Below are 13,842 nucleotides of genomic sequence, written 5' to 3'. Positions count from 1 at the left end.
GCTACTGCCCCTCCCTGGCTACCATATTTCCTCTGCTGACCCTAATTGCTCATCTCTGTCCTTGCCTTTCAGTTGAGGCACAGGACTGAAGGACTTTCCCCCTTTCATGGAAGCAATGTGCATAGCAGCCAGGCTGGGCTTCAGCTCCATTGCCCTGCTGTCAGGCTCCAGTCCATTTCCCACCCATTATCTCTTAGGACTCCACACTGACCCCTCTACCTCTACTCCTCACCTGTAGCTTCTCCTCACCTGTAGCTTCTCCTCACCTGTAGCTCCCATGCTGCCCAAGCCCAGCAAGCTAGACTAGGCTTCCTTGAAGGCAGATCTCACTTGGAGCTTCCAAACACAGCTGTGTATGGGCTCCCTGTCCCATGCACCCAGGTGAGCAGTGTTGCATTTATTAGCTCTGCACCACCTGAATTGCCAGGCCAGCTCCTCTGCCTGTACAGGGTTAATGTTAGCTGGGCTCCAGAGCTGCTCTAGGGCTGACAGAAGACTCTCAGCTTGCCTTGCATGGAAGTTTGAAAGAAGAGTACTTTAGGCAGAGGGAGTAATATGACCAAGTGAATTGTAACATTGAAGTGAGAGATATGATATGGTGGTACAGATATGTTGGGATATGGCCCAGTTTGTAGCTGGTGGCATGACACCATTTCCCTTGGTGCCTATAGCATCCCCAAGATGATTTACTGCCTCTAGTGATATTGCCATGTAGGCTCCAGATAGATCTGTTCCCTTCAGTCCCTGTTAGAGGCTGTCCCTTTTGTGCCTCTCATGACCTAACTAAGACTGTACTCCTCACCCCAATACTTCACCCCTCCACTGACTGCTCTGTCCCTCCAGGTCCACAGCAAGGACAAGAAGTACGTGTGCAAAGTGTGCAGCCGTGTGTTCATGTCTGCAGCCAGCGTGGGCATTAAGCACGGCTCTCGTCGCCATGGTGTATGTGCAGACTGTGCTGGTCGGGGTGTGGGCACACCACTGGACCATGGTGGAGGTGGTGAGGGCTCCCCTGAGGCACTGTTTGCTGGTGAAGGGCCATACCTGGAGGACCCGGATGATCCACGAGGGGAAGTTGAGGAGGAGCTGGGTGAGGATGAGGATGAGGATGTGGCCAAATGGAAGGACGACGTGGGTTTGGCACATGAGGATGCACTGCTGGGGGATGACAAGGATGATGAGGACTCTCCACAGGGGCCTCACAGCCCCTCTGGGGAGCCTGATAAGGACTTTGCCTGGATCTCCTAGGGGCTCTGCTCTAGTGGGCAGGGTGAGTGGTGGCTGAATCGCTTTGTCCACCTGTTTGTGTGTCTTAGTGGATCTTTACTTACCCAGGAGCAGGGCTATGCTTACTCCTTGAAGCTCTTCCCTACAGGCCCTCCTCTGTGCTATACCCCTCCCCATTGCTCTGGTCCTGTGAGCTAAAGATTGGGTGTGACTCCAGTGACTGGCGAGCACTAGGACTGAACACAAAGTGAGGGGTACAGTGTGGGTTTAAGAAAAGGGAGAATGCATGCTCCCACCTGTCCAGGTATTAATGGAATCCCCAGCAGGTGTCTAGATGTATGGGCAGGGCTGCACCGAGGCCTGGACATGCTTCCTCAGGGTATCAAAGGAGCCCTTTGCTGTGAACCTGGCTAGGGATGCAAGATGATTCAGTGTACAGGTCAGGGTCAGCACTGGTTACAGTCATGTGGGCAGTCCTCCAGACTGCAGGCCTGAGTAGGTGTTGAGTTTTGCATAAACACAAACTGCTCCATCCACAGCACTGCTCAATCTCCTTCTATCCCCCCTCCCTAAGCAGTCAGGTTATGGGCTATGGCCCTGTGTCACTCTGTCCTCTTGGTTTCTGCTGCCCCATGGCAGCTGGTGGAACCTAGTGGGCAAAAAGTCCTGCAACCCTCTTACCTCCAGGCTTTGGTGCTTAACACAAAATGGCTGCAGATGCCTCTCTGGAAGCCCCAGGCTCCAGGTGCTATCTCTGTGGGAAGCAGCTACCTAACTGGCAGGCGGAGGAGGAATGCTGTCTGTTCAAGAGGGGACCTGTGGCGGGATACTTTCCACTTCAGGGTCACAGGGTTGAGTTGCAAAGGCCACAGCTCTTTGTTCTGTGTGCACTTTCTTGGAGAGCCCCATTGTGCATCCTGAGTTCTGCCTGTGCTTTTGCTGATCCCTCCTTGGACCAGATAGAGCTCAGCTCTTGCCTTTGTTGCTGCTAACACTGGAGGTGGGCGTTCCTAGCTGCAGTGTGCTGCTATGCCTCTCTGCCTAGGAACCAAATTTTAAAGAAGTCAGAGACATTTTGAGGTGGTTACTATAGATTACTTTGTTTCAAATTGTTTTTCTTACTCGATAGGACTCTACAGGAGTGGTTTCCTTTAACTCTTCGCCAAGTCCTCTTGCTGTATTTCTGAAGGCTCTCACACTTGTTCTGCGAAGTGTGGGCTTCATTTCCATGGCTCTGAGGCCCAGAGAGACAGCTGTCCGTTTACTGGCAGGATAGACATAGATACTGCAGTTTGTCCTCCTCTTGAGGCTGTTTCTGACAAACTATCAAGACATTCCATCCCTTACCCACCTCCTGAAGGCCCACTGCAGTGGTGTTCAGTGAGCACTCTGGTGAGTGCTGGTGGGCTAACCTCACCCTGTGCAAGGGCTCATAAGGCCACTAAGCATTATGGCCAACTAGAGACTTTTGGTTTCCCTTTCTCAGAAACTCAAATAGCTTTTATACTTCTTTTTTTTTTAAACTGGCACATCTCTCTTTGGTAAGTAAGGAGATACCCCATAAAACTGTAATTTAGGTCCCAATGGTTGTACAGAACATGTCACTTGGTGACACGCCTCAAGTACTAGCTGACCACACTACAGAGGGTGCTGGCCTGGTCCTATAGAAGGAAGCAATCATAGCTTCTATTGTTTTAAACAAAACAGGAAGAACAGGACCAGGACTCTCCTATACACAGTGTGTAGGAACAGCTGTCTGGGAAGCGGTGTGTCCCTCCACTCACACTGCCTTTTGCTCTGAGGAATGCCAGTTCTGGAGTACATTTCCATCTACGATGACATAGCTAAACCTCATTTTACCAACAAAACTCCAGGCTGAGACTCTCTAGCCTTGCCAGGACCCAATGAGAGCTCTCAGACTTTGAAATTTACTATTTCTCCCTCTTTTAAGATGCCTTTTCTAAACACTTTCTTATAAAATGCATTTGGAAACTAGACCTTTGCTACCACTGTCTCTGGATTTTTTTTTTAATCAGTTCCAACTTCTCAGGCTGTCCTGCCCAGGATGCAGGACCCCTGGCCCACCTCCCAAGGCACCTGTGCCTCCACTCAGGATGTCTTGCTCTGACTGGCTCCCCTTCCAGACTGCCTTTTCTGGCCTTTCTGGGGTTCCCTGTTGGTGCCACAGGGCACTTCCTTAAAACCAGTACTGTAGCAGAAAACTGAGGGTCCCAGTTCTGGTCCCACCACCTTCCAAGTGTTTGCCATGTGGCAGGCTTTGTTCTGGCTCAGTTTCCAATTGGAAAGTGGAATTCTAGAGATCCAGATGAACATATCCATCTCAGGAGGCACGGAGGGAAAAAGATGTATGTATTGAAGTTTTTTTTTTTTTTAATGTGACTTTTTTTAAATCAATGTTCAAACTAATAAATATTTTTTTATGAAGAAGAAAAATGTGTAGATTACATTTCACATTTTGTATTTTTTTTTTGAATGTGTGTGTGTCTGTATTCTGGTGTTTGTAACACCAAAGTGGAAAATATAGCCCGTGGCGTGGGTGCTGTGAAGTTGAGATGAGAAAGCGATATGACCTGGGTGTGGGTCTCTGGATCCCAACCAGTTTGTGTATTTAGACTCTGAGTTTTGGGGACCAGGACACTGCGAGGACGGGGACCTGACCCAAAAGACACAGCTATGCTTCCAATTTTGCACATCTTCCTTTAAAAACAGGCAACAGAACAAAACCTGAGAAAATGCAAAACTGGAACTTTTTGCAATATTATGAAAGATAATCTTACTTTGGCTCATTCTATGACATGTACAACTCCTAAGAAAGCCATACTTAATGGTGGTGTTATTTTTTAGATCCTATTGTGATTTGTATGTGGCTCTTTTAGAATCATTTGTAGTGAGGGTGCTGTGTGTGCTTTTCTTAAATATTTATTTTTTTCAACATGCTTTCAGTCTGTCAACAAAAAGGAAAAAAAAGGCAGTGTTTGAAGATTGTTGATTTTTTTTCTGGGGATAATCTATATTATATTGACTTTATATTAATTATTATAAAACTGTGTTTGTACTGAAGATGTGTTCAATATTTGTGGGAGGTTTGTCATAATCACTTGGTGGGGTTCACTTCTCTGTTGTCCTGCTCTCTATAGCCACAGACAGGTAAGGATTACCTTCTCTAGTGGTTCTTGCGATTTGTCTGCCTAGGTGTGCTCCAGGTTGCCTGTGGGTTTCCTTTCTGTGACGGGATTTAGTGTAGACATTCTTGCAAAATGGTCACTTTAAATAAAATGGGAAATTGCTGCTCCATGCAGATGCCTCCTGTGTGGTTTGAATACAGTACCTTCCTTGCTTGGCTCTCACGTTGGGTGGAAGCAGCTGCCAACTCTTTTGCTTATCATTCAATCTCCACAATTTTTAATTTTTCTCCTCCACTCCTATGACCTGAGCTTCATTAACATGACAAAATGTCAGCCCCCCCCCCACTCCTGGGACTACTACCTTAAATGTGGGCATGAGACTCCTCTCCTTGACCCCTCTCGAAGTGCATCTTAAACAGGTTCTCACAGGGTCCACTGACATCTTTCACTAGCAGGTAAGTGACAGACAGGGAGGCAAAGTGCCCCTGAAGCCAAAGGACAACAAGCAGTTTGGCTTTAGTGCAAAAAGGCTAGTTTCTTCCAAGGCACTTTGAGCATTCAGTCACCCCTCCACCTCCAGGAGTCACATCCCACCACAGGTTTGCTGTAGCTTCAGGCTAGGAGTGAGAAGAAGGCCAAGCAGTAGCCATCACACATTGGCTCAGTCCAGGAACTGCTAGCAGGCTCTCTTCCAGCAGCAAGCTGAGCACCACAGGTCCCATGCCATACACTTTCTTTCCGGCACTTTTGGCACCAACCCAGGGCTTTCTAGAGGGGACATGCAGGAGGCATGAAGAATTGTCAGCTGAGACCTTTACCACCTCACTTGGCTGATAGGCGTGATCACCGTGGCATGCCTGTGGAACAGCTGAACAGCTGGGCTTGGGAGGTAGAGACGAAGTTAAGGGCTGTAACAGATTGGGAAGAGCTGGGGGCTCCAGCAACTCTGGGAGCTCCACATGAGGAGAGGTAAGTGGCACAGAGACGATAGGAGACACTGGGATCAGACTGCATCAAGCAGCATGCTCATGCCAACATCAAGCTCCGTGTAATTGAAGTCCTTGCCATCACTCTGCTCTGGCTCTGCCTGCCTCTTGCTAGGAACAGAAGTGACACAATAATAGACATTGTGGCCACAGATAGACACTGGGGTCAAATCTCAGAAGACTCTGGAGAGAAACAGAACAGGGGTTGTGGCTCATTCCAGAGCTGTCTGGCTACTTGGGGCCACAGGCCAGGGCCTACATACCAGCCCTGCCTGCCAAACTTGGGGCTAACCTAAGGTGTATATAGTTTGAGGGGCTGGGTAATAAGTGGTAAAGATCTCAGCTGACTCCCAGTCTCACCGTACCCCAGGTGCACCAAGTGGATATGTCTCTGCATCCTAGACACTGCATAGCACCTTCCCACAGCTCTTCCATAGGCACTGGAACAGGATCTAAAGAGAGCTCTGAGGTGATAGGGGCCAAGGTCAACAGTGGCCACCCTGTCCTGCCCAACCCTAGAGGGGATTTTCCCAGTGTGGCCTCCCCAAACAGAAAGTGGGCTGGCTTAGGGGATAGTGGGGATGGTGGAGAAGACTGACTGCTGATCAGGTCCTAGCCCCAGTCTCCACTGTTGCTGCTACTGCTGTAGCTGCCTGGAGGATGAACTACGGCTTCCTTCCAGGGCTCCAAGCCAGACTCTGCAGGGAAACTCCACGCAGGAGCTCAGAAGGCTCAAGCTGCTTTGCAGAAATTGCTGCCTGCTGGCTCCCTCCAAGTCTCTGATTATGAGTTGCCACCTGTTCAGGTGAGCCTTGAGGAATAGGGGGATCGTAGAGATGAGGCTGCCCACCATACACGTGCAGGCCTGGACATGTGTGTGGACATCAGGCAGAAGGCCTGGTTCCACCAGCCCAGGTTGCAGAGCTAAAAATTCAGGAATCACAGAACAGGACAGGGGTCCATAAAGGCCTAAGTTCTCCACAGCACATGCTTCCTTCCATAATGGCTCCTTCAGACTCTGGTGCTGAGCAGAGTTCTGAAGGACCACTTAATAGGTGAGGACAGCAATGGCTCAGCCCTCCCAGCCAACACAGTTGTGGGCCAAGCACCAGACCTAGGAGTGTGGAACAGCAAGGCTTTGGCAGCAGTTGAGGAGACTGGGCTCAAAGCACAAGCAGATCCCCAGGGAGTTGAATAGTCAGCCCCTGCTGCATAGCCAGTCAGCAGTATAGGGTTGGCAAGTGTTGAGGTGGAGGCTAGGGCCCCAGAGATTCCTAGATAGTCAGGTTGAGACTCCTTTTCCACAGAGGCTTCTAAGACTGACATCTGTGCTGGCATCTTCCACTTCAGCACACATTGGGTCACACATATACATACACACTTGGGGTATCAAAGCCTCACCTCTTTACTGGCATTGGGATGTGGACAGGAGGCATTAGGAGCTGTGCTGAGGCTCCAGCCTTGGTTTCCAAAGCTCCTGGGTTCATAGTCTGAGGTTCCTGCAGCTCTGAGAACTCCAAGCCCACTAGGATACCACCTATAGAAGGGTCCTGAAATGGGGGTAGGAATCGGGGGAGGGGAGAGTTTGCCTGGGGAGGCCAGACTCTACCTCAAATCTGTTTGGTGCCCAAATCCCACACCAGATGCAGCTGGTGTGGACTGCAAAGACCCACCTCAACTCTGCCTTGACAGGAAGCATCTCCTGGCCTCTCAGCTTAGCCTGGCTTGACCCACAGATACACACTGACACACAGCATAGTCCAATGCACACCCCCAGTTATCACAACCTCAGGGCCCAAAGTCTGCACAGATCGGATGCCATTTTCACAAAGAAACTTTGGCAGTGCCCCTGCCCACCAGTATCTGCAGTGATGTGGGTACAGTAACCAGTGTAGCCTATTGACCCAGGTCCTCTGCACTCAGAATCTGGGGAGGCTACAGATGCTAGGTCCTAACCCTCAAGAGTGAGGCGGGTGAGGTTCACAGACCAGACTGGCTAGAGGGTGGGGTGGCTCAGCTTCCATGGCCTATGCCGCAGAACTGACACCAGACTCTCTCGACTCGGTCACAGGTTGGAGCAAAGCAAGTAAGGTGACCCCTGCCCAGGATCTGCCCCCAGCTCTGGCCCCCCTCCAGCTGCCTGACTGGCCATATCCCCTATCCTGCTTTCTTCTGGTGTCTGTCCATTGCCCCTCCCCCACAGCAACACCTCGAGTAGCCCATGCCTCACTGTCAGTGACCTCCAATTGCAGGATGCTCCAGGTCAGACTAGTGGGGGCCCTGGGGGCTGGCTCAACTCCTGCAGACCCCACAGCCCAAGAGGGCTGGTTTTCCCAGGGAACTGGGGTGCCTGCAAAGCTACCAGAGCTTAGAAAGGGTAGGACCTTGGCTGGCCTCCTGCAAGCAGGTTATTCTTTAACTCAGGACTGCCAACAGCCACCTACTTATGTAACTTCAAGAGCTGGTGACGGAAGTTTCAGGAGGATCTGATGATTCAGACCCCACTCTTCTCACTGGCCATGTTGTTCCAGACCTTCAGGCCTAGAAAACCACCATGGTAAAAGGCTTGTCTTCCCTCTTGCCTCAGAATTCTGAGTCTAATAACCAGGTCATGGCCTCAGAGGCCAAGGATCAGAATCAAAGACTAGAAGGGGACATCTCTAACCCTTTCAGAAAACTCCCATTCCAACCTTCCCAGCTTTAACCCCCCCCCCAAAAAAGCAACTGAGAGCCAACCTTGTTAAACAGATATTTAATTAGGCCACAAGGACTGGACCTGAGATTTGTGCTGTCAGCTGTGGAGGTGGAAAGACACAAAAGGATCTGCAATCAAACCATCCTGAAGCAGAAGCATACAGGATGTAAGGGCTCAGCTGCTCAGGGGCCCATCTCCTTGATGCTTTCATAGACATTTTCTAAGGGCCCTTGCTTCATATCCTGGCCCCTGAGATTGATAGCCTCATATTCCACATCACTCCCAAGGGCCAGAATTGTCCTCCCATCCTGGAGGTTCAGCTGGTCTGTGACAGGTCTTGGGTCTCTTCTTTTAGGCTTGTAGACCCTAGAGTACAAGACGTCCATCTAGAGAGAAGAGGCAAACCCAAGGAGGGCTTGGCATTTGTCCTCTGTGAAGGATGGGCTCAGTCCCATCTACCCTGCCCTACCCAGGCTGACATTACCTGAGTAGCTGGGATCACCTTAGCCTTCTGCTGCAATTCTTGGCAGCCCTGCTCTGTCCCTTTGTGCTTCTGGATGCAGGCATACTCGGCCCTAGGACCAAGCCTGGCGCAGCTAAAGGTTAGCTGCGTTCCAGCCCACACCACAGGGCTAGCAGCCAGGCTGGCCCTGGGAATTGCAGCCAGCCCCACATTGGAGTAAGTGGCCTCAGGGCTAGTAGAAGGTTCTGTTGCAGGGGCAGCAGGAGGGGCCCTGGGCAGTTGCCGTGGTGGGAAGGCAGAGTTGGGTACCTGAGACTTTGTGCTGCCCCTGGGCATCTCTAGCCATCGTGGATGCAGGAGATCCATGCTAGCAGGCCGTGGAGCTAGGGATGAAGTCAAGGCAGAAGTCACTGAGGGGCTAGCCCTAGTGGTGGGAAATAGAAGCCAGCCCTACACTTATGGTTTCCCAGGAGCTCACCTATGCTGGACCGTGGGTCTCGGTGCAGCTCATGCAGCCTGGTGTCAGACTTGCTGAGGGAGCAGAGATGGGTCTGTCTCAGCAGTGGCTAGGGGGCAAGGAAGGCTGGTTGATTCTCTGCTGTCTTCATCCCAGCCCCAGGGACAGTCTGGCACTCACCATTTCCACTGGTGTCAAACTGCCCTGCAGCCCAGTTTGCTGCCTCTGAGCTCTTTTCCTGGGGGCAAGAGTGCTGTTAGTCTAGTAAACAGAGGAAGGTACAGAGGTGGTCAGATATTGGCCCAGGCTCAGTGTGGAAGCACATGTAGAGCTGTCATATGGACTTCTCTGTTGTGACTTCTGGCTCTGAGCAATGCAGGGTGAGGGCAGACAGAATCCCAGGCACATACCTGTGGCAGGCTGTGCACAGTGCCCAGAGCCAAAGGAGCAGGGAGAAGCAGCCCATGACCCAGAGAACTAGTGGGGCTGAAGGCACCGGTGGCCTCATCCTGTGAAGCAGGGAAGGGAGTCCTGGGGACAGAAGAGATGAGCACTGGGGGTTGGCTGCGAGAACAGTGTACACCTGCAGCCTACTTGCAGATCTTGCCCACTAGTGGGTTCCTTCTCCCTGGTTGACTCAGCACACCGGAAAACCCCAAGCCTTGCATTTTTGCCCTGCCTTAGGGGGACCCACCTTTCCCTCTTTAGCTAGGGTTCCTGGTAAGAAGTGCTCTGTCTACCCCGTTAGTTATCAGAAATGGAGATGAAAGAGTATGGCCAGGGCAGCTATGACCTCAACTGAACAGGGCTGTATCACTGTAGCTCAAGCCCATCACCTGGGGGAATCTCTGACATCACTCTGACTTTGAGCCACAGACCACAGACCTCACCTCCGGCCACCAATGCCCAGAGAGTGACCCCTGTGTCAGGCAATGTTCCTAGACTACTCACTACAGAAGCTAAGCAGTTGGTGTCAGTGAACAGGAGGAGCTGCTATGAGGGGCACTCCTACTCCTACTCCTCCCTTCCCAGGTTCCTGCCTTTCCGGGAGTTGCCCTTAGCAGAGTTGATTAGCGTCTCACCCAGGAGTTCAGGGTGAGTAAAATCAGGGTGAACAGCCTTCTGAGGTGAGGGCCTGTCTCTTCAGGCTTGGAATGTAGGCTTCTTACACTGAGAGTGGCCCAAGCTGACTGACCTAGCTACAGCCAAGTTATCAATGGCCTAACCAGGCAGGGACTAACCCTCCCAGACCCCAGGGCATGGAGAGGCTTGGGGACTGGTCCAGGATAGAGGATGGGGGAGCACTTACCAAGGCCACCGAGAGTTTGCTGCTTGGCCCTGTCTAGGACAGCCAGGAAGATCTTTGTGGGCTGCTGGTGACGCCTCATCTCACTTCCTGTGTTTCTCAGAGCACCTCCCAGCAGCCACACAGCTCTTGCACAGTTGCTCCTACAGTCTCTGCTCTCCTCACACCTCATCATGGTTATTTGCTATCACCAGGCAATTATCACAAAGACTAGCACAGTCCCCTCTACCCCAATGAGGCAGATACCCATTAATGAGGTGACCAAAGCAGGTCAACTGGATGGATTATCCGTGGCAGCCAAAAACCAGAAATGAACCCCAAACCCACTCGAGTCAGGCCTGCCTGCTTTTCTCACTGACAGTATTCCTAAGGTGTTTCCATTTTACATACCCTACCTGTTTGTGAATACTGGGACTGAAAAGCCACCCTAGGTTTTTACCCATGTGGTCAGAGAAGGGAGAAAAGGGAGAATGCTTTTCTCTTGGAATCTTGGACCCTAGACAGAGGCAGTGGCCTCATTTGGGACTCCCACTGCCCACCTGTCTATTGCCAGGACCTACACAGATCCCTTTGTCCCCAGAGATCCTGAAGCCAGCTGAGTCTCCACTGAGAGAATTGTGATGAAATCGCTTTAATGTCCTAAGGAGACACCCCAAGACACTGGTAGGTGGGCTTGGTGGGCAGATAAGTGTTCAAAATCAGCCCTGATGTCCCATCTCTACTCAGCAGTGTTCACACTCTAGGCTGACAAGGATAAATAAAGGACATCTTGGAAGGGGCTGGCTCCTCTTCCAGGTGCTGTTTAGGCATCAGGGTGACAGCTGTCTTTCTGCCAAGGCAGTTGGGAGCTGGGTCCCAGGGCTCTATCCACAATACAGGCAGGGCCGCTAGAACTCTGTCATCTTCCTGTGAGTGTCTGCCTTCCGCTGTTTCCTCTGTAGGTCGGCCTCCTGAGCACGTAGCTGACCCAGCTGCCTCTGGGCTCCTTCCAGCTTCTCCTGAAGATGGGCTGTCGCCATACCGTGCCTAGGGAGAGCCTGCTGGTCAGCATTGCCTCCTGGCTCCCCACTACCAAGCCCCCAGCTACTGTAGCCAATACCTGTCCTCCAGTATCTAGACCACCTCAGACTCAGCTGCTACTCAGGTCAGGTGACCTTTAGTAGGTATCCTCTGGGCATAGCCACCAGAGCCCATACTGCCTCAGCTGGATCCCACACATACCGGCCAGTGTTCCGGGTTAGGGCCTCCTGGATGCCCCGGATGTCCCGTTGGGTCCGCTCAATCTTTTCTTCAGTCTGGAAGAGTTGCAGGCTCAAAGCCTGCTTGGCACTCTTGCTGGCGTGATACATGTCTTTGTTCCTTCTCTCTGGGGTATCCACCCCAGCATCTGGGGTCCCAGGAACCTGGCTTTGCAGTTTTTCATTCAAAAAGTCAAACACATTTCGAGGGGGTGGGCGGCCCTCAGGTCTATTACCACTCCTCCGACATTTTGGAGGCCTTTTAGCTCCAGCCTGGCCTCGCTTTGTCTTCTTCTGCAGTATCTCTGCACACTGGTCCAGTGATTTCCCTCTAGGCAACACTACCGCATGGATGGGCTCCACCCGGCCTTCTGCGTGCCGGCCCAAACCTGGGAAAGACAGGGGCTGTGCTATCTGCTGGACTCCCAAGCTGTGTTGAGGCCTCCCTCTCATCTCAGGGCAGCAAGCACTCACCCTTGCCAAACTCATAGCCCATCTTGACGAGGAGTTTGGAGCCAATGCCCCGTGTGTGTACCTCCCAGCCAGCAAAGGCAGAACTGCAGGTCCCAGTGTCCACCGTGTTTGGTTCCACCACTGCAGGAGACAGAGGGTTCCAAGTCTTGGTTAGGCTCCAGCCAAGGCTACCCAAGAACTCAGCTCCGGTGTAGGGCCTGATCTCTTGGACTTGTGGTCCCCTTTAGTTCCCCAAGCATGCTGTGCACACTCCTGGCAACTGCCTTTAGAGATGGCTGTACTGTAACTAACTTCACTGCTTTAGCTTACTTACTATCTGCCACCATGGATAAGAGCCCCGAAACCACCAGTTCACATCATAGGTTCCCAGAAACATCTTTCTATCTTTACCCTAACCAACCCCTCAGGAAGACTATACATTACCTACTAGTTCATTTCCTGAAATCTCTATTTCACCTAGATACAGTTTCCATTTGCTAAATTCTCTTCTGCCCTACCCACCAAGCACCCAAGCTCTAAATCTGGGAAGCTATCTGAGAAGACACCGTTTCCTATACTCTACACTCAGTTACTTCCTGTGACTCCTTGGCAGGTCTACAACAGCATTCTCTTCTCTCCTACAGTGTGGTGCCACTTTGCTCCAGGGAATGCTGACTGTTGCATCCCATTGCTATGTGTACTTCCTAAAAGCAAAAGCTAGGCCTTGGGTCCTACCCAGTACATCACACACTCTCTGGTTTCTCAAGTCCTCACCAATCTGCTCTATTCCCTCTCCACCATGGCTTCTAGGCACTGATTTTTGCCATACCTCTGGCATAGCTGGAGTCACTTGCATCACCAGTGTCTGAATCAGATGACTCTGTAGCCTCAGTGCGCAGAGGAGGCAGGATGCTGTCCCCTTCCACCACAGCCTCCTTCAGCAGCAATGAGTCAAATTTAACAGTATAGTAGCCATTGTCCACATCTAGGGTGATAGAGACAAGCTGTAAGTCAGTAGTTTTTACAGGTTAGGCAACCAGTTAAGAACAAAGTGGGAAACAGGAAGGGAAGGGGCTTGGGACAAAGGCAGACCTGCTCCTCTTGGGCCCAGATGGAAGTCCCAGAGCCCAACCCAGAGGAGGTGGAGAATGGCTGTATGAAGAATAAAGAGGGTATTTCAAAAAGGGTCCCACACCAAGTAGGTGTGGGCAGTCTCACCAGTGATCCGTGCTGGGTGCCAAAGGCCATCCTGGTGCTTAGCCAAACATGCAGAGCCAGTCTGCAGTAAGCTTAAGTCTGGATCCTGGAAGGGACGTAGCTCATCCACAGATACCACCTGCCCATGGGAGAACCTATAGATACAACCACAGAAGACAGTGGCTTAGACATGGCCCACCAGGAGCAAGTAAGGCCAAGAGCACAAAGGCCATCACCAAGGCACTGCCTGTAATGGAGTGACATTCAAGAAGTCAAGACAGGTACACCAGCAAAAACACCTATTCTTTTATACCTATGCACTTATGTACATACCTTAGCACAAATACATATACTCTTACACACATGTGAATATATAGGTATTCTCATATTCTCTCATGCATATACATATGAATATATCCATATACACCTGCATATCCATATGTACAATCTCACACATGCATGCACATACTGTCATATAGGTATGCACACTAAATACACATGTATGCATACATATAAATACATAGAATATACCCATACATTAACATATACTCTCACAAGACACACACATGCATATACACTAAATACATAAATGCATAATGTACTCAAACACACATATATACTCTCAATACACACACACACACACACACACACACACACACACACACACACACACA

General features: G+C 50.9%; 4 protein-coding genes across 4 annotated transcripts in view; 1 reads left to right on the top strand and 3 right to left on the bottom strand.

Annotated features, from left to right (window-relative positions):
- Positions 1 to 4,544, top strand: part of Zbtb46 (zinc finger and BTB domain containing 46) — a 73,374-nt gene extending 68,830 nt beyond the window's left edge. The window contains exon 5 of the mRNA XM_028774062.1: positions 844 to 4,544. Coding sequence (XP_028629895.1) covers positions 844 to 1,248 — 405 coding nt within the window. The 3' untranslated portion in view covers positions 1,249 to 4,544. The remainder of the gene's footprint in view (positions 1 to 843) is intronic.
- A 490-nt stretch (positions 4,545 to 5,034) lies between these two features.
- Positions 5,035 to 7,880, bottom strand: Slc2a4rg (SLC2A4 regulator). The gene is given in 7 exon segments (XM_028774070.1): positions 5,035 to 5,092; positions 5,094 to 5,385; positions 5,388 to 5,470; positions 5,725 to 5,769; positions 5,771 to 5,821; positions 5,874 to 6,057; positions 7,874 to 7,880. Coding segments are annotated over 7 exon segments (720 nt in total).
- A 215-nt stretch (positions 7,881 to 8,095) lies between these two features.
- On the bottom strand, positions 8,096 to 10,778 carry Lime1 (Lck interacting transmembrane adaptor 1). The gene is made up of 6 exons (XM_028774039.1): positions 10,284 to 10,778; positions 9,385 to 9,505; positions 9,155 to 9,212; positions 8,996 to 9,083; positions 8,539 to 8,900; positions 8,096 to 8,440 (listed from the first exon to the last, which is right to left on the bottom strand). Exons 1-6 carry the CDS (start codon positions 10,453 to 10,455, stop codon positions 8,237 to 8,239), a joined length of 1,005 nt encoding a protein of 334 aa, XP_028629872.1. The 5' UTR covers positions 10,456 to 10,778; the 3' UTR covers positions 8,096 to 8,236.
- Positions 10,779 to 10,895: 117 nt separating this feature from the next.
- Zgpat (zinc finger CCCH-type and G-patch domain containing) overlaps positions 10,896 to 13,842 on the bottom strand; it is a 16,541-nt gene continuing 13,594 nt past the window's right edge. The window contains exons 2-6 of the mRNA XM_028774038.1: positions 13,190 to 13,323; positions 12,801 to 12,956; positions 11,993 to 12,112; positions 11,502 to 11,907; positions 10,896 to 11,306 (exon numbers count right to left, since the gene is read on the bottom strand). Of these exons, the coding sequence (XP_028629871.1) occupies positions 11,168 to 11,306; positions 11,502 to 11,907; positions 11,993 to 12,112; positions 12,801 to 12,956; positions 13,190 to 13,323 (955 nt within the window). The 3' untranslated portion in view covers positions 10,896 to 11,167. The remainder of the gene's footprint in view (positions 11,307 to 11,501; positions 11,908 to 11,992; positions 12,113 to 12,800; positions 12,957 to 13,189; positions 13,324 to 13,842) is intronic.

This window comes from Grammomys surdaster, unplaced genomic scaffold (genome assembly GCF_004785775.1).
Source record: "Grammomys surdaster isolate TR1022 unplaced genomic scaffold, NIH_TR_1.0 238, whole genome shotgun sequence".
In the NCBI taxonomy this organism is placed as follows: domain Eukaryota; kingdom Metazoa; phylum Chordata; class Mammalia; order Rodentia; family Muridae; genus Grammomys; species Grammomys surdaster.
This window is presented reverse-complemented; position numbering and strand designations above follow the sequence as displayed.